The sequence below is a fragment of the Trypanosoma melophagium genome (assembly GCF_022059095.1).
Source record: "Trypanosoma melophagium isolate St. Kilda chromosome Unknown ctg11segment0, whole genome shotgun sequence".
NCBI classification, from domain to species: domain Eukaryota; phylum Euglenozoa; class Kinetoplastea; order Trypanosomatida; family Trypanosomatidae; genus Trypanosoma; species Trypanosoma melophagium.
In genome coordinates, this window is record NW_027125137.1 from 224,366 (window position 1) to 249,766 (window position 25,401).

General features: G+C 45.0%; 9 protein-coding genes across 9 annotated transcripts; all 9 read left to right on the forward strand.

Moving 5' to 3' along the window:
- Positions 1-475: 475 nt before the first annotated feature.
- On the forward strand, positions 476-3,553 carry LSM04_007214 (Cullin protein; the record flags this gene model as incomplete). Its single annotated transcript, XM_067330473.1, has 1 exon — positions 476-3,553. The coding sequence occupies one exon, from the start codon at positions 476-478 to the stop codon at positions 3,551-3,553; it is 3,078 nt and encodes a 1,025-aa protein (XP_067194606.1).
- Positions 3,554-3,855: 302 nt separating this feature from the next.
- Positions 3,856-5,157, forward strand: LSM04_000561 (uncharacterized protein; the record flags this gene model as incomplete). Its single annotated transcript, XM_067330474.1, has 1 exon — positions 3,856-5,157. The coding sequence occupies one exon, from the start codon at positions 3,856-3,858 to the stop codon at positions 5,155-5,157; it is 1,302 nt and encodes a 433-aa protein (XP_067194456.1).
- A 611-nt stretch (positions 5,158-5,768) lies between these two features.
- On the forward strand, positions 5,769-7,016 carry LSM04_009465 (TRAM/LAG1/CLN8 homology domain; the record flags this gene model as incomplete). The annotated part of the gene is made up of 1 exon (XM_067330475.1): positions 5,769-7,016. One exon carries the CDS (start codon positions 5,769-5,771, stop codon positions 7,014-7,016), a length of 1,248 nt encoding a protein of 415 aa, XP_067194659.1.
- Positions 7,017-14,037: 7,021 nt separating this feature from the next.
- LSM04_005663 (uncharacterized protein) lies at positions 14,038-17,498 on the forward strand (the record flags this gene model as incomplete). The annotated part of the gene is made up of 2 exons (XM_067330476.1): positions 14,038-15,463; positions 15,541-17,498. The coding sequence occupies 2 exons, from the start codon at positions 14,038-14,040 to the stop codon at positions 17,496-17,498; spliced, it is 3,384 nt and encodes a 1,127-aa protein (XP_067194567.1).
- Positions 17,499-17,536: 38 nt separating this feature from the next.
- On the forward strand, positions 17,537-18,120 carry LSM04_006855 (uncharacterized protein; the record flags this gene model as incomplete). Its single annotated transcript, XM_067330477.1, has 2 exons — positions 17,537-17,547; positions 17,595-18,120. 2 exons carry the CDS (start codon positions 17,537-17,539, stop codon positions 18,118-18,120), a joined length of 537 nt encoding a protein of 178 aa, XP_067194596.1.
- A 468-nt stretch (positions 18,121-18,588) lies between these two features.
- On the forward strand, positions 18,589-19,707 carry LSM04_008663 (uncharacterized protein; the record flags this gene model as incomplete). The annotated part of the gene is made up of 1 exon (XM_067330478.1): positions 18,589-19,707. The coding sequence occupies one exon, from the start codon at positions 18,589-18,591 to the stop codon at positions 19,705-19,707; it is 1,119 nt and encodes a 372-aa protein (XP_067194637.1).
- A 78-nt stretch (positions 19,708-19,785) lies between these two features.
- On the forward strand, positions 19,786-20,064 carry LSM04_000874 (uncharacterized protein; the record flags this gene model as incomplete). Its single annotated transcript, XM_067330479.1, has 1 exon — positions 19,786-20,064. The coding sequence occupies one exon, from the start codon at positions 19,786-19,788 to the stop codon at positions 20,062-20,064; it is 279 nt and encodes a 92-aa protein (XP_067194459.1).
- Positions 20,065-21,948: 1,884 nt separating this feature from the next.
- Positions 21,949-22,227, forward strand: LSM04_008820 (uncharacterized protein; the record flags this gene model as incomplete). The annotated part of the gene is made up of 1 exon (XM_067330480.1): positions 21,949-22,227. The coding sequence occupies one exon, from the start codon at positions 21,949-21,951 to the stop codon at positions 22,225-22,227; it is 279 nt and encodes a 92-aa protein (XP_067194640.1).
- Positions 22,228-24,111: 1,884 nt separating this feature from the next.
- LSM04_006413 (uncharacterized protein) lies at positions 24,112-24,390 on the forward strand (the record flags this gene model as incomplete). Its single annotated transcript, XM_067330482.1, has 1 exon — positions 24,112-24,390. The coding sequence occupies one exon, from the start codon at positions 24,112-24,114 to the stop codon at positions 24,388-24,390; it is 279 nt and encodes a 92-aa protein (XP_067194583.1).
- Positions 24,391-25,401: the final 1,011 nt, after the last annotated feature.

The window sequence follows — 25,401 nt, forward strand, 5'->3', positions numbered from 1 at the left end:
GTGTCGGGAACCTGACTGTTATAAATGAGAACGTGTTTTCTTTCACGTTTTTTGCCTGTGTGTTTGTGTTTATTTGTTTATCACCCTATTTTTTAGGCTATTAGTTACTTGTTTTAATGTCCCTTTTTTTGGTTTTTATATTCGCCTTTTTTTCGTTTTTTTCTTTTTTTTTTGATACAGTAAAGATACTGTATTCTGCCTTTGCGCTAAACTCACCAACGGAATTGTAGTATTGCAATGCTGTTCACTCTCCTGACTTTAAACCCGAAGGAAAATAAATACGAACTAAATAGTATACACAAGAGTAAAATGGATATCCTTTGATCTGATATTATTTCTACTACGTCTACTGAATCCTTCCCATTTCTCTTTTCTTTCTGTCTCTGTCTCTCTCTCTTTCTATATATATATATATTATTTTTTCTTACTTTATTACACCGTAGTAAGTGTGATAGTATTATCCGTAAATCATAATATGTCAGTGAATACTTTATATGTGAACTCCGATACCTCTCTTATTGCTGCTCGCCTAAGAGAAGTGTATGCCTCGGTGGACATTAATAATAATAACAATAACAATAGTAATAACGACAATTGTGTGCTTAACACATCTTCTCCCACAACACCCATGACATCTTCCTCTACTCTATTAGAGAAATTCCCACTTCTACGTGAACTCTTCACAGTAACACTCAATCTTGAGGTGCTGTTGAAACCCCGTAAAGTAAATGCCCTCATCACAATTCGAGAGCAACAACTAAAGTGGTATGACATTATATATAAATCCCTTGGTTGGGTGTATGATATTCGGGATCTCCTGCGGTATTGGGTAAAGGGATTGGTTATATATGAATTCCGTGAAATGGATCGATATATGAATAATAATGGAGTTGGGAATAGAAATAACAATCAACAGGAAGAGGAAAATAAAGATGAAAGCGTTTTACGTGCTGTTCATCAGGCAGTGGAGTTGTGTGAGGCCATACGTCGTCTTCCAAGACTTGTGTACTTTCTCTTTGGAGAGAAAGAATATATAAAGAATAAAGAGGAACTTGATCAAGTGCTGAAAGATGCTATAGCGAATAGCTGTAATAACACCGATATGATTAAATTACTACAACACTTATTAATGGACTATCTACAATACAGTTTAAAGTCTATGCATGGTTTACATACATCATTGTATACCAGAAACACAAATCGAGATGTATATCATGATTCTTGTAGTGATCAAAAGGATCAAAACCAACAAAAAGAACAAGAACAGGGGTCTCTCTTAACATCTATTAAAGATATTTATACACTTATTCAACTCTTTACATTAGATAAGAATCATGAAGAAGAAATTGCTATGCTGGCCATTCTTAGAGGTGTCATACTTGGATGTCAACAGCTATTCCCGCGAGAAATGTTATTAGCATTAATTGATCCCAATATAAGTAATGAAGCCCGTCAAACGTTTCTTCTTATCACATGGCCACAGTACTGGGAATATCAAGTCTCTATAATATTAGGACTTCCATTTCCAGATAAAACACTAGTAAAGGTTATTCTTCTGCAACTCATATACCTATGGGAGATTGACAATAGTAATAAGAATAGCAATAACAATAACATTGTTTCAGTGAATGAATCTCAAAAGGTCCAGGTTAATTTGCGTCAACTTTATCTCTTTCATTTGCTTTCAAAAATACTTATCCCAGTGTTTGATGATTTATTTAATATTGAGTCATCTAATAATGAAGAGAATGTATTAATCACGACACCCGATAATGATCACGAGCCATCATCAATTAAAAAAACACCTATTACAGAACAAGGCCCACTCACGCAATTGTTTGAAATTGCTAATAGTATGAAATACCTTGAACTTCCACGTAGGCGGACATTTAGTTTCTGGAATGATTTGGGTATTGGTCCACCACTCCCAAATAGTATTCCAATGGATATTGGATACGTTGTAATGTCAGACATTTGTAGAGAACTACTGGATAAGAATCTCTCACATACGGTAAATCATCTTTTGACGCATATAAATATCTCTAATGAAGATCGATGGCCGCGGCTTCTACGCTATCTTCTGCGTATGGAATTGGTGTTTGATCGTTTGTGTAATATTGGACGTTTAAAGTCGTATCTTATTAATAGAAACACCACCACTAATAATGACAACAATAATAATAGTATACGCACTGGTGAAGGTTGTTTCTACAGTAGTGTGAAGAATGCCTTTAATAATAATAATAATAATAATAATAATAATAATAATAATAATAATAATAATAATAACCAGAAGAGTGATATAAATACACTTATTGATTTCCTTCTTGATAGTATTCACATATACCTTATTTATGGTGCATGTCAAAGTACTGAGGTACGACGTGCTGGACGGGCTATACCATTGTCGTTATCACTACAACTACGCAATGATGATGAATTACTTTCTATAGTACGATTGGCATTAAGTATATCATCACCAGATAAATTTCTACGCGTGTATAAGGAACTTCTCACATCTCGCTTATTATTACTTGCCACAGATCGTGAACCACGTGATAGTGATAACGATGCCGTATCTATATTACGTGAGAAACTGCAGAAGGAAATTGTTGTTTGTAAATATCTCCTGGAACTATGCCCACTGGAGCGTGATGAGGTATCGCAACTGATTCAAATGTGCAATGATATTGGAACTACAGATAATATACAAGAAGCCTATAATCAACAACAATTGCAATTACAATTAGAAGAAGAAAAAGCAAAAGAAAAACGTATTGGAAGTGATGTGAAACTTCATCTTCGTTTTCTCTCATGGCTTGCGTGGCCCGCGTATCCCAATCTCTCTGCAGTACCATTATCCCTGCAAAGTGCGATGGATCACTTTACGGCATTTTATCACGTCAATCATCATAATAGACGTCGTCTTGTTTGGCTTAAAACTTCTCTAGAAAGTATCACCTTCACAGTGGCATTCCCAAAAGGTGGGAAAACATTCACCGGATCATTAGAACTTTTTACTATTTTTAGTATTCTTGGTGAGGCGGGAAAGATGGGTACGACGTGGGCATTACTGGCAGAGAAAATAGGGAAAGAGCTGAATGTACTTCATAGGGAACTGCGAAAATTAATCACCGATGGTTTCTTTAAATTACTACCAGGGAAGGATAATAATAATAATAATAATAATAATAATAATAATAATAATAATAATAATAATTCTCTGTGTTTAAATGCGGACTTTACTTCACGACAGTCCCACTACCGGTTTCCACGTCCACTACTACGTGTGGCGATGGTCTCAGGCAAGAATGGAAAAATAGATAATGAGATTCATCAATCTCGCCTCGCACGTATACAGGTTTCTATTATAAAGCAAATGAAAAGTCTGCGTTCCTGTTCCTATGATGAACTCTTTTCCCTCACACAGCAGTCTATTCAGCAGTTTCAGCTTCAAAGCGGCGACTTTAAAATGGCATTGGAACAACTTATTGAAAAAGAGTATCTTGAGCGTGACCCTGATCAGAAGCAACGGTTTGTATACAAGGCGTGAAACCCTTGTAATATAGTAAATATTTGCAAAGATGACTATTTGTTTTTATTGCACTTGAGTCATAAATGATGTCTTGCTTTTTTATTATTTTTCAGAATCGTCTTTTTTTTCTTTTCTTCGATTCAAACTTACGATTAGGATATTTTTCTCTTTTTTTTGTCCTCTTTCTTTTTTGTTTCTATACGTTTATATTCCTTTATTTATGTATTTATTTATTTTGATTATTTCCTTCTTTTTTTGTTTCCCCTTTTCTTACTACTAGAGTTTTACAAAAACGACATATGGATAATAAAATAATAGCCATGTACGAAAAAGAACGAAAAAAGAGAAAACTTAACTGTGTTCCTACGGTTATATCTCCCACAGGACCAGCATCTGCACTATTCATATGTACAACAAAGAAACTCATACAAAAGTATGGACTTTCCTTCTTTTTCCTTCAAAACAGCAGCAGCAACAACAGCGGTAGTGAAAAGAAATTACGGTGTAAGCCACTGGATGATATTATTAGTCCAAATGCCATGGATGATATACTTCAACGTGTGGATGGGGCAACAACAACATCAACATCATCATCATCTAAATATCGTCAAATGTACATGCGTTCTGCAGAGGCGTGGAGTCAACGCTGGAAACAATCCTCTGTAGAATCGCAAAAGTCTCCGATTCTCCCATCGCTGCCGGATGTACTTATTACTTTATTGTCTGATGTGGGTTTGGCAGATGTCTCACAGCCGTTTTCTCTCATTGGTGCTCTCACACCTACGCCGCCAGATTTTGGAATCTCCGAATCCACTACTAATAGTATTAACAATAATAATATACAGTGTAGATCATCATCATCAGCATCATATGCTCTACAACCTCTTACCTCCATCTGCATTAATGCTATTAATGACATTGTAGAGCGAACAGAAGTTGTCTCACATCAGGCAAAGATGCGATGCGCACGTCGTCGCTTGTCTGAAAGCCAATTCTATAGTACCCAAGAAAAAGAAGGAAGTCGTGAAACGGTTACAAGTATAAAAGAAAATACATCATCTATTCCACCCTTACGCCTATTTCTACTCTCACCCTACACCCCGTATACTTTACTCCGCAAGTCTGTAAACCAAAACAACACCACTAAATCAGACATTCCCTCATTTTACGGTGGTGAGGCGTGTGAGATACTCCTTGTTTATGTCTGTTCAAAAGCCGCAGCCCGTGTGGTTGGTTTGGCGCAAGTAAATGAAACTCCTGAAGTATGGGGTCGAATTCCATTTCCACAAGAGGGAAATATAGAAAATGGAACATCTGCGTCTTCTATCAATTCAACATTATCATCTTCTTCTCCATTATTATTATTACAACCCACAACAGTACCAACAGTAGCATCTACATCATCCCCATCCCCATCCCCACAATTGCATGCGAATGCTCATGAAGAGTTGTTTTTCATTGCCGCAAGTGTAGAAGATTATTTACGTCTTGGTAGTGCCTTTGCGTGGGTGTATGGGTGGCAATTGTGTTATGCGGCACAAGGCCCTCCACCACGTTCTCTGCAGTGGCTGAAACTATTTGCCCCAAGTGCACTCGCAACAGTGGTCTCTGAAACGGTGTAGAGATGTGTGTGTGTGTGCGGTGTGGGAGGAAAAGCAAGAAAGAGAAAGAGACAAACAGAGAAGGAGAGAGAAAGATAATGGTAAAGGAGATTCCACGCTTGTACTGGTCACTGCTTGATTTTGTTTGTTTGTTTCTTTCCTTCTTTCTTTGAGGGGATATTTCCCTTATGTTGTATACACTCTCTTTCTTTTCTTGGGGAACACGAATAAACATATGCATTCATGTTGTAGAGAAACGACGAAGATTGTGCATCTTTGTCTCTAATAATTTGGAGAGAATTTAGCTATACCCATACCAATAGAAAACGAAAAAGCCAATAATGGTGAAAATACAATGGAGGATACTTTTGCCTTTTATTACTGTTTTATTCTTTAATCTAATAATAATAATAATAATAATAATAATAATAATAATAATAATAATAATAATAATAATAATAATAATGATAATGCACTTGTGACGTTTCTGTGGTTAACTTTCTCTTCACTCCAATATGTACATTTCCAACTCCATCTCTCTATTTTTCTATTTTTTTCTCCTTTCTTCCACTCATGTGGGGCTGCTTAGTAAGGGTTAAGGAAAACACATCTTCTCTGGCACTCTGGCGAAGATGATAGACTCAAATGTCATCAGCAGAACGGAATTAATGCCAGACGTCTATGCAATGTCGTTGGAGCGGGCGAGGGAGTATGGATTCGTCTCATACTACAACCACACCGGAGACCCCGCAAAAGACCTGCTCTCCAACAATCTCACCTTCACAAGCGAAGAACTCTGGTGGCTCGTGACAAACCCCTTTTCACTGCAGAAACACCTCAACGGCTGGGGAGGATTCGGCTGGGATGTTACTGTACTGCCGCAATTGCTTCCGTGTATACTGTGGGCTGTTGCATTTATCTTTCTACGCATCTTCTGTCAAGAACAACTTTCAGGGCTTGGCCTGTACTTACGGGTGGTGGTGCCAAAACGCCACCATAGGAATTTACGCGATGGCGTTTCAGAAATATATTTAAATAAGGGTCAACGCATCAAACTGAAGAAGTTCCAAAACCAGGCATGGCTAGCCTTGTTCTATACCCTCTCTACTGCTTTTGGTTATTATGTGCAATGGGACAAACCCTGGTTCGGACTCCCTGTGAATGAAGCAAACTGTATCAGTTTTCTCACCCCACACCCATACAACCCAGAACCTAAGCTAATGCATTACTATTGCTACGGCCTTGGATTTTACCTGTCAGAGAGTGTTTCAATGTTTTTGGAGCATGATATGAAACGTTCAGACTTCTTTGAGTATTTGATTCACCATATTGTAACCGTAACCTTGATAGTGATTTCGCATTGCAGCTATGAGCATCGTTTTGGTGTCTACGTGCTTTTCATCCACGATGCCAGTGATATTCTGCTTGCCGTAAGTAAGTCTCTGAACTATGTTGTGAACGCAGCCACATTACGGCAACAAAAGGCTGCAAAGTTAACATCAGCTGGTATTACTATTACCGAGCCCCCAAGATCCTTTCTCTACAGGTTTATTTTCAGTGAGGGAGTAATGATATTTTGTTTTGTTGCCTTCATTTTGTTTTTTTTCTTTTTCCGACTTGTTTGTTTGCCATATTTGGCATTGGCGACACTTTTATTTCAAGTAAAAATACGCATTCTTACTGTGAACAGCTGGTTTTTGGCCCTTCTTCTACAAGTGATACTTCAGGGACTTCATCTATATTGGTTTGCCCTAATTATGAAGTTGTCACTGCGAGTGGTTCGTGGAGGCCCACGTAGCGATATCCGCTCTGAGGATGACGAAACGGATGACGAGAACTGTCATAGCAGTAATGGCGAGAAAATTAATAATCAACAGTAGATAATGTTTTTTTCCTAACAATTTTTCTCTTCTTTTCATCGTCTGACGTAATGTTTCTATTTTTCCCTATTTATTTTTTTTTTTCCTAGTGTCTTTATTGGCTTCATTTTTCGTCAGCTTGCGATAAGAATGATCGAGTCTTACCGACTTTTATATCTTGTATGGGTTTAACTACTGGGAATTTTTTACTTCTTTTTATTCCCAACAGTGTGTCAATAGTAAGTTTCTGAAAAGAAAATAGTAGGTTTTTAAGGTAAGTAAGCTCGCGACAACCATTTCAGCCTTATACACCACTAGAGTGAAGAATTTGCACTAAGGCTTTCAAGGATTTTGTGCGCCGATATGGTCCATTAGAATTTTCCTTTGATTTGAGACCTGCGGATGTGCCGCAGCACACTTTTCATGTTGACAGTACTCTAACTTTAGACGGTGGTACTCTCAAATTAAAAATGGGACCAAACAACTTTATGGACTGGGAATCCGTGTGCCCGTCCATTATTGGTTTTATAATGCCTCGAAATCAAAATTTTCTACAAATTTTCGAGACGACAAATAACTTATTCGGGGCGGAATGGGCCGCACTGGGAGAGCAAGCTCTAAGGCTTCATCAAGAATATAACAGCGCCCGAGCACAGTTAGAACACGAAGCTTTTCGGGCAAAGCAAACCGCTAATATACAACTCCAGGAATTACAAAATCAACTGGCACAGATGCATCAACAGGCTAACACGCAAGCCCTACTGGCAGCATCTCACACACAATTAAACCAAACGCTTGAAGAACTACGACAGCTGCAAAATCAGCATGCTGCCACACAAGCGCAATTAAAATCAGCGCTGGAAAACTACAATCAAACGGAACAACCGTCTGTTCCGGGTGAAACTAAGGAACCAAAGATATCACCACCGCAAGGTAGAAATATAACAGGCTGGGCAGGGAAACCAGCGCCCGATTTGCCGGAAAATGAGGAACACCCGAAGTTGGGCCTTCGGGGAATCCAGGAACGCCGCCAACCAACGTGGCTCGAAAGCAGCCGACCTATAGAAAAAATACGGACCTTTGATGGACTGATGGAATTTTTGATGGATACATCACCAACGGAAGTTGTGGCGGCTTATCGGCAACTTTTTCCCAGACCGGTTAATCCCGGTCCTTTTTATCAAGATGCATGGGATATGTTCATACAATGGCTGGACTCCTTTCGTAACGAGGGGATTTCAGAGCAGCTCGTCCATATGGGATGACAGGTATATACACACCTCTGACTAATTCAGGCTGCAAAAGATCACCCAGGCGTGAAGATAACCGCACTACGAGAAGCTTATGAAGAGCCTTGGCAAAAGGAAGATTCAATCGCGCAAGCCGTGAATAAGGTAAAACGGAAACAGTCATTACCACCGCCGAGTAAGGCTCGGTGTTTCAGATGCGGTCGCATCGGACATTACGGCACGACGTGCTGTGTAGACGCGTACAGAGAACCATTTAAACCAAAAAACGATTACCGGCCACGGAAACAGTGAATACCGGGGCCCGGGCAAATAGGATACCAAAAGAACGTTAGGACGCAAGACTGGTCGCATCTCCTCAACACCGTGGTTTTCTTTCGAACAAATATTCAAACAGTTACACAGAAGATTATAACAGGCAATATACAAGATCAACACGCAACACGACAACAATTACAAGAGGTTTTCTCATCCGATACACTCCCTCCAGGGACAAAATCCATAAACGATATAACTTTAATTCCAGCGCGCTCTCACGACCCGTACACCGCGGCGTTGGCATCAGAGGCCAACCGCATCGCAAAACACATGTGGACCCGCACAAAATGGGAACAGAGGGGTTCAATACTGCGGCGCTTCATAGAGTTCGTGGTAAAACACAATTTAGAGGTACAAAAGGAAAAAATTCCACTTTTTATAGTAAGTTTACAACTGGCAAAGAGCAGCGCGATCCAATACACGCGTACCCTAATTACCATGCTAGCATCGCCCAGAACACCCACTCGAATGTTTCTAATGGGTTTACAGAAGACGGCGGCACAGGACCCGTTAAAACGGGCACGCCCTATGTTAAGATGGGAATTGGATATGATAATCGTTACTCTGACAAAGGAAAAAGATTGGGTGGCACTGCGACTGGCGTGGGTTACAGCCAGCCGATGGGGAGAAATAGCACAACTCCAGAAACAAAATTTCGTGCCACGCAATCAAGATCCCAATGCCATAATAGTGGATTGGGCGGCACTGCCAAAACATTCAAGAGCGACCCTCACAGAGCAGCAAGATACGTGGCAATCGCAGGTGCGGGCGCACGACGCGTCAAGGAAACCGTAAAAGGAATGACAAGCGACGAAAAGTTAACGACGCCAACTACGAAAGACATGGAGAATATCCTTCGACCGTACGGAATGACAGCTCACTCCATAAAGAGAGGAGCGCTAGCACACGCCGCAGCTGCAGTGATCGAACACGATCTCGATCCACGATTACTAACACAGTTAGGGAAACATTCAGATCCCATGGAACTCCCACGCAGCACGGTGCGATACTTAGGCCATTGGGCCGCAACAATAAACAAGTCCGCATACTTGACATCATTGATGTAAGAGACTTGGAAAAATGGGCCACAGAAAAATGGGAATTACCAGAATTGACAACGCAACATTTCTGCGCCCCTTTCAAAGGGCATAATATACTGCAACGATCACACCGAAACAGTGTGGCGACAAAAGAAGACGAAACACAATTACCGTTGCAACAAATAGACGTAGGCACACTTTCCACCCAATGGATAAGAGACCGCCTCAACCATAAGGCCAGGAGGCATTGGGATGAGGTGTGGCACATTATGCAGAAACCCGAATTATACGCCAAACGGCTTGAATCCAACTTACGAATTAATAACGCTGATGCGCAGCGTATGAAGGAAGCAGGAATTATTTGTACAGCTTCATCGCATCCAGCTAAAGGTTGGGTGGTTCCGTTTGCGGTGGTGGAGGGCAAACCCTCCGGACAAAGAAGACGTTTTATTGCGTGGCCGAGAGAAAAGAATGACAAGGATGATTATGAGGCCGATGTTCCTCTCGCGCATATTTCAAAGTATCTGGATGTGGTTTACGATGAAACGGCAACATTATTTGATTTAAAGGCATCCTTTTTCCAGGTGGCCTTACCAGTAAACACACGCGCAAGTTTCCGTTGCCGCACGGAATCAGGTGAACTCGTTGAGTTCACTCGCCTTCCCATGGGCTATAAATGTGGTCCTGAGATTTTAAATACCATTACAAGAGTTTTGGCTGGAGATCCAGAATTGGTATTGCCACAATATGCAACACCAGAAGGTTTACACATACATGTATGGATTGATAACATCCGAATAAGTGGTCCACATCAGAAGGTGGATGCTTGGGGAAAGAAAATTCGAAAGAACATGCAACAATGCGGCACCACCATTGGAGAACAGAAACTCAACACTAAAGAATATGATTTCATAGGCGTACGTTTCAATCACAAAGAAAACACGGTGACTTTAAGTGATAAAACAATACAGAGATTGCAGCAGGCTCCTTCACTGGAAAAGACGACAGTCGAAGAACTGGATAGCACAGTTTCGTGTATGCTGTATGCGGGTGGGGTAAGAGGTGCAGCTCTTTTCCCTTATTATTTCTTCTTGAAAATCGTACGTCGACGTTTATCTCGTTTAAATCGAGGATTAATACGGCCACAAGACCCGGCAAATTTATCACCAACTGCAAAGGACATCGGACAAAGTTGGCTCAACACATTGTTAATGAACGACCCGGTTCATCCTCCACAAAAGTTGCCCTCCACGGCAACACTCGGCACTGACGCCTCCATGTACGGATGGGGGGCGCTGTTATTCAAAGATTCAGGGGAGTTTTGGCCGCGGGCGGTGCGTGGGAACGCACACCCCATATGATATCTCAAGCGGAGGCACGAGCAGTTCATCTCGCTTTACGCGGTTTTAAAACAAATCTACACGGTCCCGTGGATATTCCCGTGGACAATACAACCGTCATGCATATTTTGCAAAAAGGAAACACACATTCACAAGCTTTGGTGAAGGATGCTGACGCCATCGACAGAGTTTTGCGCTCGCACGGTATAAGAGCAAAGTGGTGTTATGTAGCTTCAGAGCAGAACCCGGCGGACGGCTTATCTCGAGGTAAAACAGTCCACTCAGTAGACGTAGCGAAGGGGTGGAACTTGCGATGGGGAGAGCGGGAGGCGGGTTAAAAGGGCTTCTCAGCACTTCCTTTTCGTCAGTTTTTAGGATTCTTTAATAAATAAATATCTGGTACAATTTCAATTTATTGTTTGTATTTGTTATATGATATGGGGTTACTAGTAGTAGAGTTAAAATACACTGTTTTCTCTTTTTTCTTCTTTTCTCTTTCATAGATGAAGTAAGGCTAAGATTATTATGCTTTAATTTGCATAGCGGAGGTTCAGCGCTACCTCATGCATATTTCATTATGTACGTTTTCTTTTATATCAGCCTCGTTGCCGGATTTTTTTGTTTATATTATATCTTTTTATCTCCTTTTACGTAATTATTTATATATTTAACTATTTGTCTTGCTTTGTGTCAAATCCCTCTCTCAGTACAACCCCCACCCATGGAGAATATTTATCAGTCAATATAAGACTGTATATATGATGTTTATCTGACATGTCTGCATTTCATACAATCATTTCTATTTTGCTTTCTTATTGTCGTCGTTGTTATTTTGCTTTTGTGGTGGTAGGAGGGGTACAAGTTTATATGTTTTGTTATATTCCAGTTTGAATCTTTTTTGTTATTGTTTTTACATAACTTCTCGTGTCTATATAACCTATTGCCAATGGAAGAGGCAAAACAAACCCACCAGTTTTGAGCGTTTTTATTTTTTCATTTCTCTTGTAACCACACTTTAAGGGTTTTTTTTCTTTCTCGTACACAGCACTTTGGCTTACGGACTTCTCTCCCTACCACTCTTTTTTCCTTGGTATGTCTTCAGAAAATACAACTCTCATTGCTGTTTTTACATTTTTTGTTATATATATATTTATATTTATATATTTGAGTATGTGTGTATTTATGTTTTTCTTTACTATGGTGACGTTTTCAAAACACTACGTACTTTCAATTGCCTGTCACAATAACAATATTTACAGTATTTGGCTCTAGTTAATGAATAAAGAACATTTGTGGTAGTGATAATGATACCGATCGTATCTGATGTGTCACGCATAAGCAACGGGAAGAGTATGTATTCCAATGAGGCAATAGAAACAATAACGCCCCATGAAAATCAATATGTAAATAACATTAAAACAGATTAAAATATTATCACAACCAAACACCATTCCCAGCACTGCAAGAAAAAAGGATAAATATGAACTTTAGAGAAGTAAAACAATATTTATCTCTCACCATTAGCAACGGACTGCTTCCCACCCGCATCTAGCTATCAGATAGTGGGTTCCTGGTTCGGTTATCACGCAAAGCTTCTCTTCTAAAGAAGAGATCTCTCTATATATCACTTTCTCTATACCTAGATATATAGACACACAAACAAAGACTTATACATACACAAAGGTCTATTATGCTTACGTAGTCCACGAAAGACACTCATCGGCACAATTATACTTTTCGTCATCCTTGCAGTGCAGCTGTACATTTGGCACCGCTATTATGACGGCAATACAGCAGTCGAGTCGAGTGGGCAGCCCTCGGATACGGCGTTGACAGGCACTACCGCCGCACCTCCCCACAGCCCAGGTGCCGCAATGGACAATGAGGCTCTGCGCTACATCCCACAAACTACACTGCAGACATGGAGTGAGCGTGACTACCTCATTGTGTTTGGCATCCCATCTGTGGACATTGATGGGAGGCGGATACGACGTTATCTGCAGCGGAGTACGTGCTGGCAGTTCCCTGGTGTGGCACGGAGGGCGAATAACTTCACTGGAGACATGTTGGTGCTGTATGTGCTTGCACGGCACCCATCCCACGGCTACAGGTATTCTGCTGCACTGCTGAAGGAAGTGGAGGCGTATCACGATGTCATTACACTGCCGATGAATGAGGGACGGTCCACCACCAAGAAAAGCATCTCTGGAAAGGGTTTTGGGGTACCGAGGCTGAGATTGGTATGAGCCGCAAGACGTATCTGTGGTTCCAGCTAGCACTGCGCTTCTTTCCCGTCGTTGCTTACATTGCAAAGGGGGATGATGACGTATTCGTGCGTGTGCCACAGTTTCTATCTGATCTGCGCAGCGTTCCGCGCCGTGGGCTCTATATGGGAGGGTACTATGGTGTGTGGCGCGGCAAAAGAGCAAAGCCACCGAACGTATACTTTATCATTGGGTACTGCATGACGCTGGCGAGGGATGTGGCGGAGCAGCTTGTGACCTTTAAGCCTGTACACCGCCTTGTACATCTGCCGTACAGTAAAAAACGGAAGGCGGAGTTTATGGCCCTTAATATGGAGCACGATGATATAATGGTTGGATATGTGGGAAGTAATAAAAAGTGTTCACCACAGTGGGCGGTTGTGACCGCACGCTGGTTAGGTTTGGAGTGTTTGTAGTGGTGCTGGTGGTGGTTTGCGGCTGGTTATAGCCTAATCTACTTTTGGTGGTGCTCTGTGGTGAAAGGTGTTGTTTACTTTAATGCGGGGAACTCTCATAGGTTCTTTTTTGTTACGTGTTTGCATCAGTAATGGGTGCTCACAATGTATTGCTGATCATTTTTTATTGTGGTGGTATGTAGAACAGGGAGCACTGTGTTGTTTATTTTCTTTAGTTCTGGATTCCCATTTAGTCCCTTACCAACCCATGCTGACGTTTTCTTTTTCAAGGTGCTTTGTGTGTAATGAATGTGAGTGTGAACAAAGGTGTCTCTTTATGTTCTTTTACTCTTTCTCTCTCTTTCTCTCTCCATTCCTTTGGTTGGTTCAGGTAGAGGTAGAACTTACTGACGTTATCCTATTCACTTGCAAAGGGTAATGACGCGGAAAGTGTGCGTTAGCGGGGTCGCTAGTACCCCTGTGGACGACAGCAGCATTGGTAGCGGCGGTTCACCTGGCAGCTTCGTGGACTGCAGCATTGTTACCCCGGATGAGAGCGCAATATGCCACTTGAGTGGGCGGCTCCCGTCGCCCCCTCCGCAGAAGCACATGGCGGTATTTGATCGTAGCGGGGTGGGGGAGAGTGGGATGGAGCGGCGACTAAGTGAAGGGAATGCGGGGGACGGTGTGCGACGGCGGCCGGACCCCCACACCCTTCACACCCCACAAGAGACCTGCAGCGGCAACACGAGTATGGTCAGCAGTAACGGGGGTGGTGGCACCGCAGGGGAGCCCTCCGCGTGGCTGCCGCACGTTTCGCACATCTCAGAGCTGCTCGACCGGCGCCCGTTCACGGAAGAGGAGGTGCTGCGCGAGCTGGAGGCGCTGCGCCTGCGCTCACAGAGCACATCTGCCCCCTTTAACCGCCACGTCCTCCCCATTCTGGCGCGGTATGTTCTGCGCGACAAGTGGGGCCTCGCGGCAGAGCCGTACGCCGCCCGTCTTGTAACCCCCGACGGCACGCCGGTTGAGTCCTTCGTGCCGGCGATCCAACGCCTGCGGGAGGAGCGCCGGGCACGGCGGGTGCAGCAGCGTGACCGGCCAGCGCACCACTACACCATCACACCCGCCACACCGCCACAGCAGCGGCCCATCACACCGCCCGCGGGCATTGGTGCGCGGAGGCGGGAAGTGTCGGTGGGGACGCTGGTCGGCCCGACAATTCAGTCAGCAGCGCCGGCATCGCATCACATACAGCGCCGCGAAGGCATCCGCCCCCACGACCCGCTGGACGTCTCCCACACCACAAGAACGCTGGACAGCACAGCCAACCTCAGCGACAGCCTTCAAGATGGATTGCAGCAGCAGCAGTGCAGCAACAAAGCGACTGTGGGCAGACACTCCTGCACACTGCAGTCACAGAAGCCACCTGCAAATCATTTGCCCCGAGTGACGCAGCCTTCACGACTAGTCACGCCTGCCACTGTTACGGATAGAAAACAGGGCCACCCACAGACCGCGGGAGTTCAGTGTGCTCCACACGGCTCGACCATTAAACTTACTCCAATATCCCAGCACCTGCCAGAAAAAAAGAAGACCTTTCAGGAAGAACTGGAGGAACGTTTGCTGCTGGGAACCCCAGGGAACAACTCAGAAGCGTCAACACGAAACAATAACTCAACCATGGAGTCGAACACATCAGTCGTAACTGCAGAAACAACAATGACATACAAACCAACTGCCAAAGAAAAGACGCCCTCACAAACTCCCACACAGGCCCCACATCTACAACAGTTAACCGACAAAAACTTTGAAGAAGGTGACCACGCCAACCTTCAAAATTCTCCTGACAAACCCAATAGCCGTTCCCTACATGGGAATTCCACATTTGGTGGCTATGGCATGAACAGCATGATGAACGGCACTGCGTCTGCAGTAGAGGACAACAGCAGTACAGTGCCACAGAATTCCACATTTGGTGGCTATGGGCTGCACAGCATGATGAACGGCACTGCGTCTGCAGTAGAGGACAACAGCAGTACAGTACCACAGAACTCCACATTTGGTGGCTATGGCATGAACAGCATGATGAACGGCACTGCGTCTGCAGTAGAGAACAACAGCAGTACAGTGCCACAGAACTCCACATTTGGTGGCTATGGCATGAACAGCATGATGAACGGCACTGCGTCTGCAGTAGAGAACAACAGCAGTACAGTGCCACAGAACTCCACATTTGGTGGCTATGGCATGAACAGCATGATGAACGGCACTGCGTCTGCAGTAGAGGACAACAGCAGTACAGTGCCACAGAACTCCACATTTGGTGGCTATGGCATGAACAGCATGATGAACGGCACTGCGTCTGCAGTAGAGAACAACAGCAGTACAGTGCCACAGAACTCCACATTTGGTGGCTATGGCATGAACAGCATGATGAACGGCACTGCGTCTGCAGTAGAGAACAACAGCAGTACAGTGCCACAGAACTCCACATTTGGTGGCTATGGGCTGCACAGCATGATGAACGGCACTGCGTCTGCAGTAGAGGACAACAGCAGTACAGTGCCACAGAACTCCACATTTGGTGGCTATGGGCTGCACAGCATGATGAACGGCACTGCGTCTGCAGTAGAGGACAACAGCAGTACAGTGCCACAGAACTCCACATTTGGTGGCTATGGCATGAACAGCATGATGAACGGCACTGCGTCTGCAGTAGAGAACAACAGCAGTACAGTGCCACAGAACTCCACATTTGGTGGCTATGGCATGAACAGCATGATGAACGGCACTGCGTCTGCAGTAGAGGACAACAGCAGTACAGTACCACAGAACTCCACATTTGGTGGCTATGGCATGAACAGCATGATGAACGGCACTGCGTCTGCAGTAGAGAACAACAGCAGTACAGTGCCACAGAACTCCACATTTGGTGGCTATGGGCTGCACAGCATGATGAACGGCACTGCGTCTGCAGTAGAGGACAACAGCAGTACAGTGCCACAGAACTCCACATTTGGTGGCTATGGCATGAACAGCATGATGAACGGCACTGCGTCTGCAGTAGAGAACAACAGCAGTACAGTGCCACAGAACTCCACATTTGGTGGCTATGGCATGAACAGCATGATGAACGGCACTGCGTCTGCAGTAGAGAACAACAGCAGTACAGTGCCACAGAACTCCACATTTGGTGGCTATGGGCTGCACAGCATGATGAACGGCACTGCGTCTGCAGTAGAGGACAACAGCAGTACAGTACCACAGAACTCCACATTTGGTGGCTATGGCATGAACAGCATGATGAACGGCACTGCGTCTGCAGTAGAGAACAACAGCAGTACAGTGCCACAGAACTCCACATTTGGTGGCTATGGGCTGCACAGCATGATGAACGGCACTGCGTCTGCAGTAGAGGACAACAGCAGTACAGTGCCACAGAACTCCACATTTGGTGGCTATGGCATGAACAGCATGATGAACGGCACTGCGTCTGCAGTAGAGAACAACAGCAGTACAGTGCCACAGAACTCCACATTTGGTGGCTATGGCATGAACAGCATGATGAACGGCACTGCGTCTGCAGTAGAGAACAACAGCAGTACAGTGCCACAGAACTCCACATTTGGTGGCTATGGGCTGCACAGCATGATGAACGGCACTGCGTCTGCAGTAGAGAACAACAGCAGTACAGTGCCACAGAACTCCACATTTGGTGGCTATGGGCTGCACAGCATGATGAACGGCACTGCGTCTGCAGTAGAGGACAACAGCAGTACAGTACCACAGAACTCCACATTTGGTGGCTATGGGCTGCACAGCATGATGAACGGCACTGCGTCTGCAGTAGAGAACAACAGCAGTGCTATGGCAGGGAATTCCACAGGCGGTGTTAGTGCTGCTGAGGAGACATTTTTTGACGCATCAATTATACATGCAAGGCACGTGAAGCTCTCAGATTTGCTCTCAGCCAGTCGTGCTGGTCTGCCTAGCTGTCTTGAACCTTCTGTAGATAGGGTTACTAGATTATCTATTCTACAACAGTCGGACGATTCAACTGGTAGGCGTGAATTAACTGCTTCGTTTGTTAATTGTTCTGGTGTTGGTCCCTCTACCCCACCACCACGTAATGGGCGGGGTTGTACTCCTTGCCGTGTGGTATTACAAGGGGACCGTGAGGGTGTTGTGACTGGTACTGCGGAATTTGCTAGAGAGTGTAGACAGCGGGCTCGATCACGTTTTATTGTTGATGGTGTTCCTTTTGTGGAGTCACCGGATGTGTCGGTTGATGATCATATGTTCGTTTGGCGTATGAAACAAGCTGCAAGGATTCGTCTGGTTAATGCTTGGGTTCGGCGTGGTTTGATGTGGCAGCGGGAGGAGCAATGCGCTCAGCTGCGGGAGGAGGCGCGAAGGTCTAACGCTGCCTTCCTACCGGTAGCTGCTCTCAATGGTGGTGGTGGTCGTTGGCAACCGCCACCAAATGTCACTGTGGGCAACCGTAGACGCTTTTTTTAATGTGTGTGCCCTATGTAGGCAGTGGTATTTCTGCGTTACTTGCAGTTTCTGTGTGGTACTTTACTGCTCGGTTTCTCTCTGCTAATTTTAGATATATTCCTTATCACTCTGCGAGGTGCTGGGTGAGCAAATGTTGTGTGTGTTTTGACTCTTTGTTTTATTGTACCTCCCTATTTATTTCGCTCTCTGAGATAATTTTCTTTCAGCTTCCTCTCTAACACGGGGGTGCCTACTGTCGGCTGCACCCATTTTTTTTTTTTTTCCTCTCTCGCCACTGGCCTGGTTCAGTGACTGCGCTAGATTGACAGATAGATCTTTATTATTTCTTTGTTTCAGTATGTCCTGTTGCATAGTTGTGGCTAATATTTCCTTTTTTTTTTTTTTTGTGATATTGGGTACGTTCTTCAGCATGGTGTTCGTGTATTGTTGCTTTCTTTTCTTTCTACTGCTAAATAGGCCAAAGTGTGCATGAAGGTTCCAGTGCCATGTGTGAAAAGAAAGAGTATTTTCTATGCTATTATTCACTTTTTCTCACTTTTCATAATGGTACAAGTGTTCCTCCTGGATTATGAGGTTGTTTTTTCTTCCTACAGTGAGGCAGGGCACCATTCCCACAGGTCGTTGCCGCCATTCACGCTGAACAATGTCCCTGAGGAATTGCGCTACATCCCACACACTACACTGCAGACATGGAGTGAGCGTGACTACCTCATTGTGTTTGGCATCCCATCTGTGGACATTGCTTCAAGGTGGAGTCGCCGTAGTCTGCAGCGGAGTACGTGCTGGCAGTTCCCTGGTGTGGCACGGAGGGCGAATAACTTCACTGGAGACATGTTGGTGCTGTATGTGCTTGCACGGCACCCATCCCACGGCTACAATTACTCTGCTGTACTGCTGGAGGAGGCTGCTCATTGGCATGATGTGGTGACACTGCTGATGAATGAGGGGCGTCCAACAACAAGGAAAAAAATTGGTGCGGATGGGTTTTGGGGTACCGAGGCTGAGATTGGCATGAGCCGGAAAACGTACCTGTGGTTTGAGTTGGCACTACGACTGTTCCCGAATGTGAACTACATGGCAAAGGGAGACGATGACATGTTCCTGCGAGTACCGCAGTTCCTCGCTGATCTGCGCATCCTGCCACGCCGTGGGATTTACCGAGGAAAGGTTTGGCCAAATACGACCAGGGGATTCTACTTTACTTCCGGCTATTGCGTGACGCTGGCTAGGGATTTGCTGGAGCAGTTCGTGTCATACAAACCGCTGCAGCGCTTGGTGTACATGCCGTACAGCAAAAAGCACGAGGCAGAGTTTCTGTCAATGTATATGCACCATGAAGACATGATGATGGGAGTTGTGCTGCACAATTTACTGGGTAATAGCATTACCTTTGTACATGAGCCACCCTGCCGGTTTCATAACCTTTATACTGGGACGCATAGCCGTAACGTGACTGAGAGCTCTGTTGTGATGCACCATACGAAAGAGAAGGACTACGAAATATTGATGGACAGGTTCCGCAGTGATACGAATCCCCGTGCAAAGCCTTACATAGTACGATTTGGTCACCTCGAGTTTACATGCTAGTCCTTTCCTCGGAATGATACATTTCATGCTTACTGCAAATGCGCCAGTCTGTCCTTTCTGTGGCAGGTATTTCTCTCTATGTTTCCTCTCGCTCGCCCTCAGCACACACTATGGCTGTCACTCGCTGTGGGACACACATCCACTGCATATATCACAGTAATGGTCCTGCCATCCGATGGACTGCTGGGCTCGGCGGACGGCACCCATCCTCTACAATCCGTTGCTACCACTGTTGCTGCCCCATCACGCAGTTTGTCCCCGCATGTAGTCACCAGACACCTGCATTGCGCTCTGCCAACCACCTTCACACAGCCTCGGACGGGACATCGTACGAACCGGCCAGCACTTTGCCTGTAAAGCGGGGTTTCTGCACTTTTTGTTGTCCCTCTTAGCCCGCTTTGCAAAGAAGCCAACCAAGTTTATTGTTGACGTGGAACAGCTACAATGGTAGCGACTATGTACACTGTGTGTTTGTATACCCACCTCCTGTACTGGAATAAAAGAATAACCCAAAATAAAATTTTGTTAAATAATAATGTAAATAAAAGCAGCAATCACATTAAATGACCAAAAAATCATATCCTTTGGAACTACAGACAACAATGTTGGAACACCAATCTTATTTTCTTATGTATTACTATACCGTACCTCCTGTACTCCGGAATATCGGCACAGAGAGCACACACATCAAGGTAGTGGTTTAGTGGTTTCCGTCTGAAAGCGGTGGTCGCGAGACTTGACCTGTCTATTACAGACACGCATATGAAATCAGGGCATAACAAAACGGAAAAAATAAACACTAAAACAAAACAAAGTCAATAAACTAATAAACATACATTATCTCGTAAGGTCTTCACTCCCTGTAATGACGCTGATCTACGATGGGGCTGCTGTTCCAGCCACCAGTGAATATTGGGAAACCACAAGGCAGAAAACAAACACCAATGACCTTCACATTGTATTGTACAGAACATACTCTTCTCCTCATTCTTATTCTTTGTATTTAGCTCTAGGCACACTGATAAAGCTACAATGGCACAACGTAGTCCACGAAAGACACTCATCGGCACAATTATACTTTTCGTCATCCTTGCAGTGCAGCTGTACATTTGGCACCGCTATTATGACGGCAATACAGCAGTCGAGTCGAGTGGGCAGCCCTCGGATACGGCGTTGACAGGCACTACCGCCGCACCTCCCCACAGCCCAGGTGCCGCAATGGACAATGAGGCTCTGCGCTACATTCCACAAACTACACTGCAGACATGGAGTGAGCGTGACTACCTCATTGTGTTTGGCATCCCATCTGTGGACATTGATGGGAGGCGGATACGACGTTATCTGCAGCGGAGTACGTGCTGGCAGTTCCCTGGTGTGGCACGGAGGGCGAATAACTTCACTGGAGACATGTTGGTGCTGTATGTGCTTGCACGGCACCCATCCCACGGCTACAATTACTCTGCTGTACTGCTGGAGGAGGCTGCTCATTGGCATGATGTGGTGACACTGCTGATGAATGAGGGGCGTCCAACAACAAGGAAAAAAATTGGTGCGGATGGGTTTTGGGGTACCGGGGCTGAGATTGGCATGAGCCGGAAAACGTACCTGTGGTTTGAGTTGGCACTACGACTGTTCCCGAATGTGAACTACATGGCAAAGGGAGACGATGACATGTTCCTGCGAGTACCGCAGTTCCTCGCTGATCTGCGCATCCTGCCACGCCGTGGGATTTACCGAGGAAAGGTTTGGCCAAATACGACCAGGGGATTCTACTTTACTTCCGGCTATTGCGTGACGCTGGCTAGGGATTTGCTGGAGCAGTTCGTGTCATACAAACCGCTGCAGCGCTTGGTGTACATGCCGTACAGCAAAAAGCACGAGGCAGAGTTTCTGTCAATGTATATGCACCATGAAGACATGATGATGGGAGTTGTGCTGCACAATTTACTGGGTAATAGCATTACCTTTGTACATGAGCCACCCTGCCGGTTTCATAACCTTTATACTGGGACGCATAGCCGTAACGTGACTGAGAGCTCTGTTGTGATGCACCATACGAAAGAGAAGGACTACGAAATATTGATGGACAGGTTCCGCAGTGATACGAATCCCCGTGCAAAGCCTTACATAGTACGATTTGGTCACCTCGAGTTTACATGCTAGTCCTTTCCTCGGAATGATACATTTCATGCTTACTGCAAATGCGCCAGTCTGTCCTTTCTGTGGCAGGTATTTCTCTCTATGTTTCCTCTCGCTCGCCCTCAGCACACACTATGGCTGTCACTCGCTGTGGGACACACATCCACTGCATATATCACAGTAATGGTCCTGCCATCCGATGGACTGCTGGGCTCGGCGGACGGCACCCATCCTCTACAATCCGTTGCTACCACTGTTGCTGCCCCATCACGCAGTTTGTCCCCGCATGTAGTCACCAGACACCTGCATTGCGCTCTGCCAACCACCTTCACACAGCCTCGGACGGGACATCGTACGAACCGGCCAGCACTTTGCCTGTAAAGCGGGGTTTCTGCACTTTTTGTTGTCCCTCTTAGCCCGCTTTGCAAAGAAGCCAACCAAGTTTATTGTTGACGTGGAACAGCTACAATGGTAGCGACTATGTACACTGTGTGTTTGTATACCCACCTCCTGTACTGGAATAAAAGAATAACCCAAAATAAAATTTTGTTAAATAATAATGTAAATAAAAGCAGCAATCACATTAAATGACCAAAAAATCATATCCTTTGGAACTACAGACAACAATGTTGGAACACCAATCTTATTTTCTTATGTATTACTATACCGTACCTCCTGTACTCCGGAATATCGGCACAGAGAGCACACACATCAAGGTAGTGGTTTAGTGGTTTCCGTCTGAAAGCGGTGGTCGCGAGACTTGACCTGTCTATTACAGACACGCATATGAAATCAGGGCATAACAAAACGGAAAAAATAAACACTAAAACAAAACAAAGTCAATAAACTAATAAACATACATTATCTCGTAAGGTCTTCACTCCCTGTAATGACGCTGATCTACGATGGGGCTGCTGTTCCAGCCACCAGTGAATATTGGGAAACCACAAGGCAGAAAACAAACACCAATGACCTTCACATTGTATTGTACAGAACATACTCTTCTCCTCATTCTTATTCTTTGTATTTAGCTCTAGGCACACTGATAAAGCTACAATGGCACAACGTAGTCCACGAAAGACACTCATCGGCACAATTATACTTTTCGTCATCCTTGCAGTGCAGCTGTACATTTGGCACCGCTATTATGACGGCAATACAGCAGTCGAGTCGAGTGGGCAGCCCTCGGATACGGCGTTGACAGGCACTACCGCCGCACCTCCCCACAGCCCAGGTGCCGCAATGGACAATGAGGCTCTGCGCTACATTCCACAAACTACACTGCAGACATGGAGTGAGCGTGACTACCTCATTGTGTTTGGCATCCCATCTGTGGACATTGATGGGAGGCGGATACGACGTTATCTGCAGCGGAGTACGTGCTGGCAGTTCCCTGGTGTGGCACGGAGGGCGAATAACTTCACTGGAGACATGTTGGTGCTGTATGTGCTTGCACGGCACCCATCCCACGGCTACAATTACTCTGCTGTACTGCTGGAGGAGGCTGCTCATTGGCATGATGTGGTGACACTGCTGATGAATGAGGGGCGTCCAACAACAAGGAAAAAAATTGGTGCGGATGGGTTTTGGGGTACCGGGGCTGAGATTGGCATGAGCCGGAAAACGTACCTGTGGTTTGAGTTGGCACTACGACTGTTCCCGAATGTGAACTACATGGCAAAGGGAGACGATGACATGTTCCTGCGAGTACCGCAGTTCCTCGCTGATCTGCGCATCCTGCCACGCCGTGGGATTTACCGAGGAAAGGTTTGGCCAAATACGACCAGGGGATTCTACTTTACTTCCGGCTATTGCGTGACGCTGGCTAGGGATTTGCTGGAGCAGTTCGTGTCATACAAACCGCTGCAGCGCTTGGTGTACATGCCGTACAGCAAAAAGCACGAGGCAGAGTTTCTGTCAATGTATATGCACCATGAAGACATGATGATGGGAGTTGTGCTGCACAATTTACTGGGTAATAGCATTACCTTTGTACATGAGCCACCCTGCCGGTTTCATAACCTTTATACTGGGACGCATAGCCGTAACGTGACTGAGAGCTCTGTTGTGATGCACCATACGAAAGAGAAGGACTACGAAATATTGATGGACAGGTTCCGCAGTGATACGAATCCCCGTGCAAAGCCTTACATAGTACGATTTGGTCACCTCGAGTTTACATGCTAGTCCTTTCCTCGGAATGATACATTTCATGCTTACTGCAAATGCGCCAGTCTGTCCTTTCTGTGGCAGGTATTTCTCTCTATGTTTCCTCTCGCTCGCCCTCAGCACACACTATGGCTGTCACTCGCTGTGGGACACACATCCACTGCATATATCACAGTAATGGTCCTGCCATCCGATGGACTGCTGGGCTCGGCGGACGGCACCCATCCTCTACAATCCGTTGCTACCACTGTTGCTGCCCCATCACGCAGTTTGTCCCCGCATGTAGTCACCAGACACCTGCATTGCGCTCTGCCAACCACCTTCACACAGCCTCGGACGGGACATCGTACGAACCGGCCAGCACTTTGCCTGTAAAGCGGGGTTTCTGCACTTTTTTGTTGTCCCTCTTAGCCCGCTTTGCAAAGAAGCCAACCAAGTTTATTGTTGACGTGGAACAGCTACAATGGTAGCGACTATGTACACTGTGTGTTTGTATACCCACCTCCTGTACTGGAATAAAAGAATAACCCAAAATAAAATTTTGTTAAATAATAATGTAAATAAAAGCAGCAATCACATTAAATGACCAAAAAATCATATCCTTTGGAACTACAGACAACAATGTTGGAACACCAATCTTATTTTCTTATGTATTACTATACCGTACCTCCTGTACTCCGGAATATCGGCACAGAGAGCACACACATCAAGGTAGTGGTTTAGTGGTTTCCGTCTGAAAGCGGTGGTCGCGAGACTTGACCTGTCTATTACAGACACGCATATGAAATCAGGGCATAACAAAACGGAAAAAATAAACACTAAAACAAAACAAAGTCAATAAACTAATAAACATACATTATCTCGTAAGGTCTTCACTCCCTGTAATGACGCTGATCTACGATGGGGCTGCTGTTCCAGCCACCAGTGAATATTGGGAAACCACAAGGCAGAAAACAAACACCAATGACCTTCACATTGTATTGTACAGAACATACTCTTCTCCTCATTCTTATTCTTTGTATTTAGCTCTAGGCACACTGATAAAGCTACAATGGCACAACGTAGTCCACGAAAGACACTCATCGGCACAATTATACTTTTCGTCATCCTTGCAGTGCAGCTGTACATTTGGCACCGCTATTATGACGGCAATACAGCAGTCGAGTCGAGTGGGCAGCCCTCGGATACGGCGTTGACAGGCACTACCGCCGCACCTCCCCACAGCCCAGGTGCCGCAATGGACAATGAGGCTCTGCGCTACATTCCACAAACTACACTGCAGACATGGAGTGAGCGTGACTACCTCATTGTGTTTGGCATCCCATCTGTGGACATTGATGGGAGGCGGATACGACGTTATCTGCAGCGGAGTACGTGCTGGCAGTT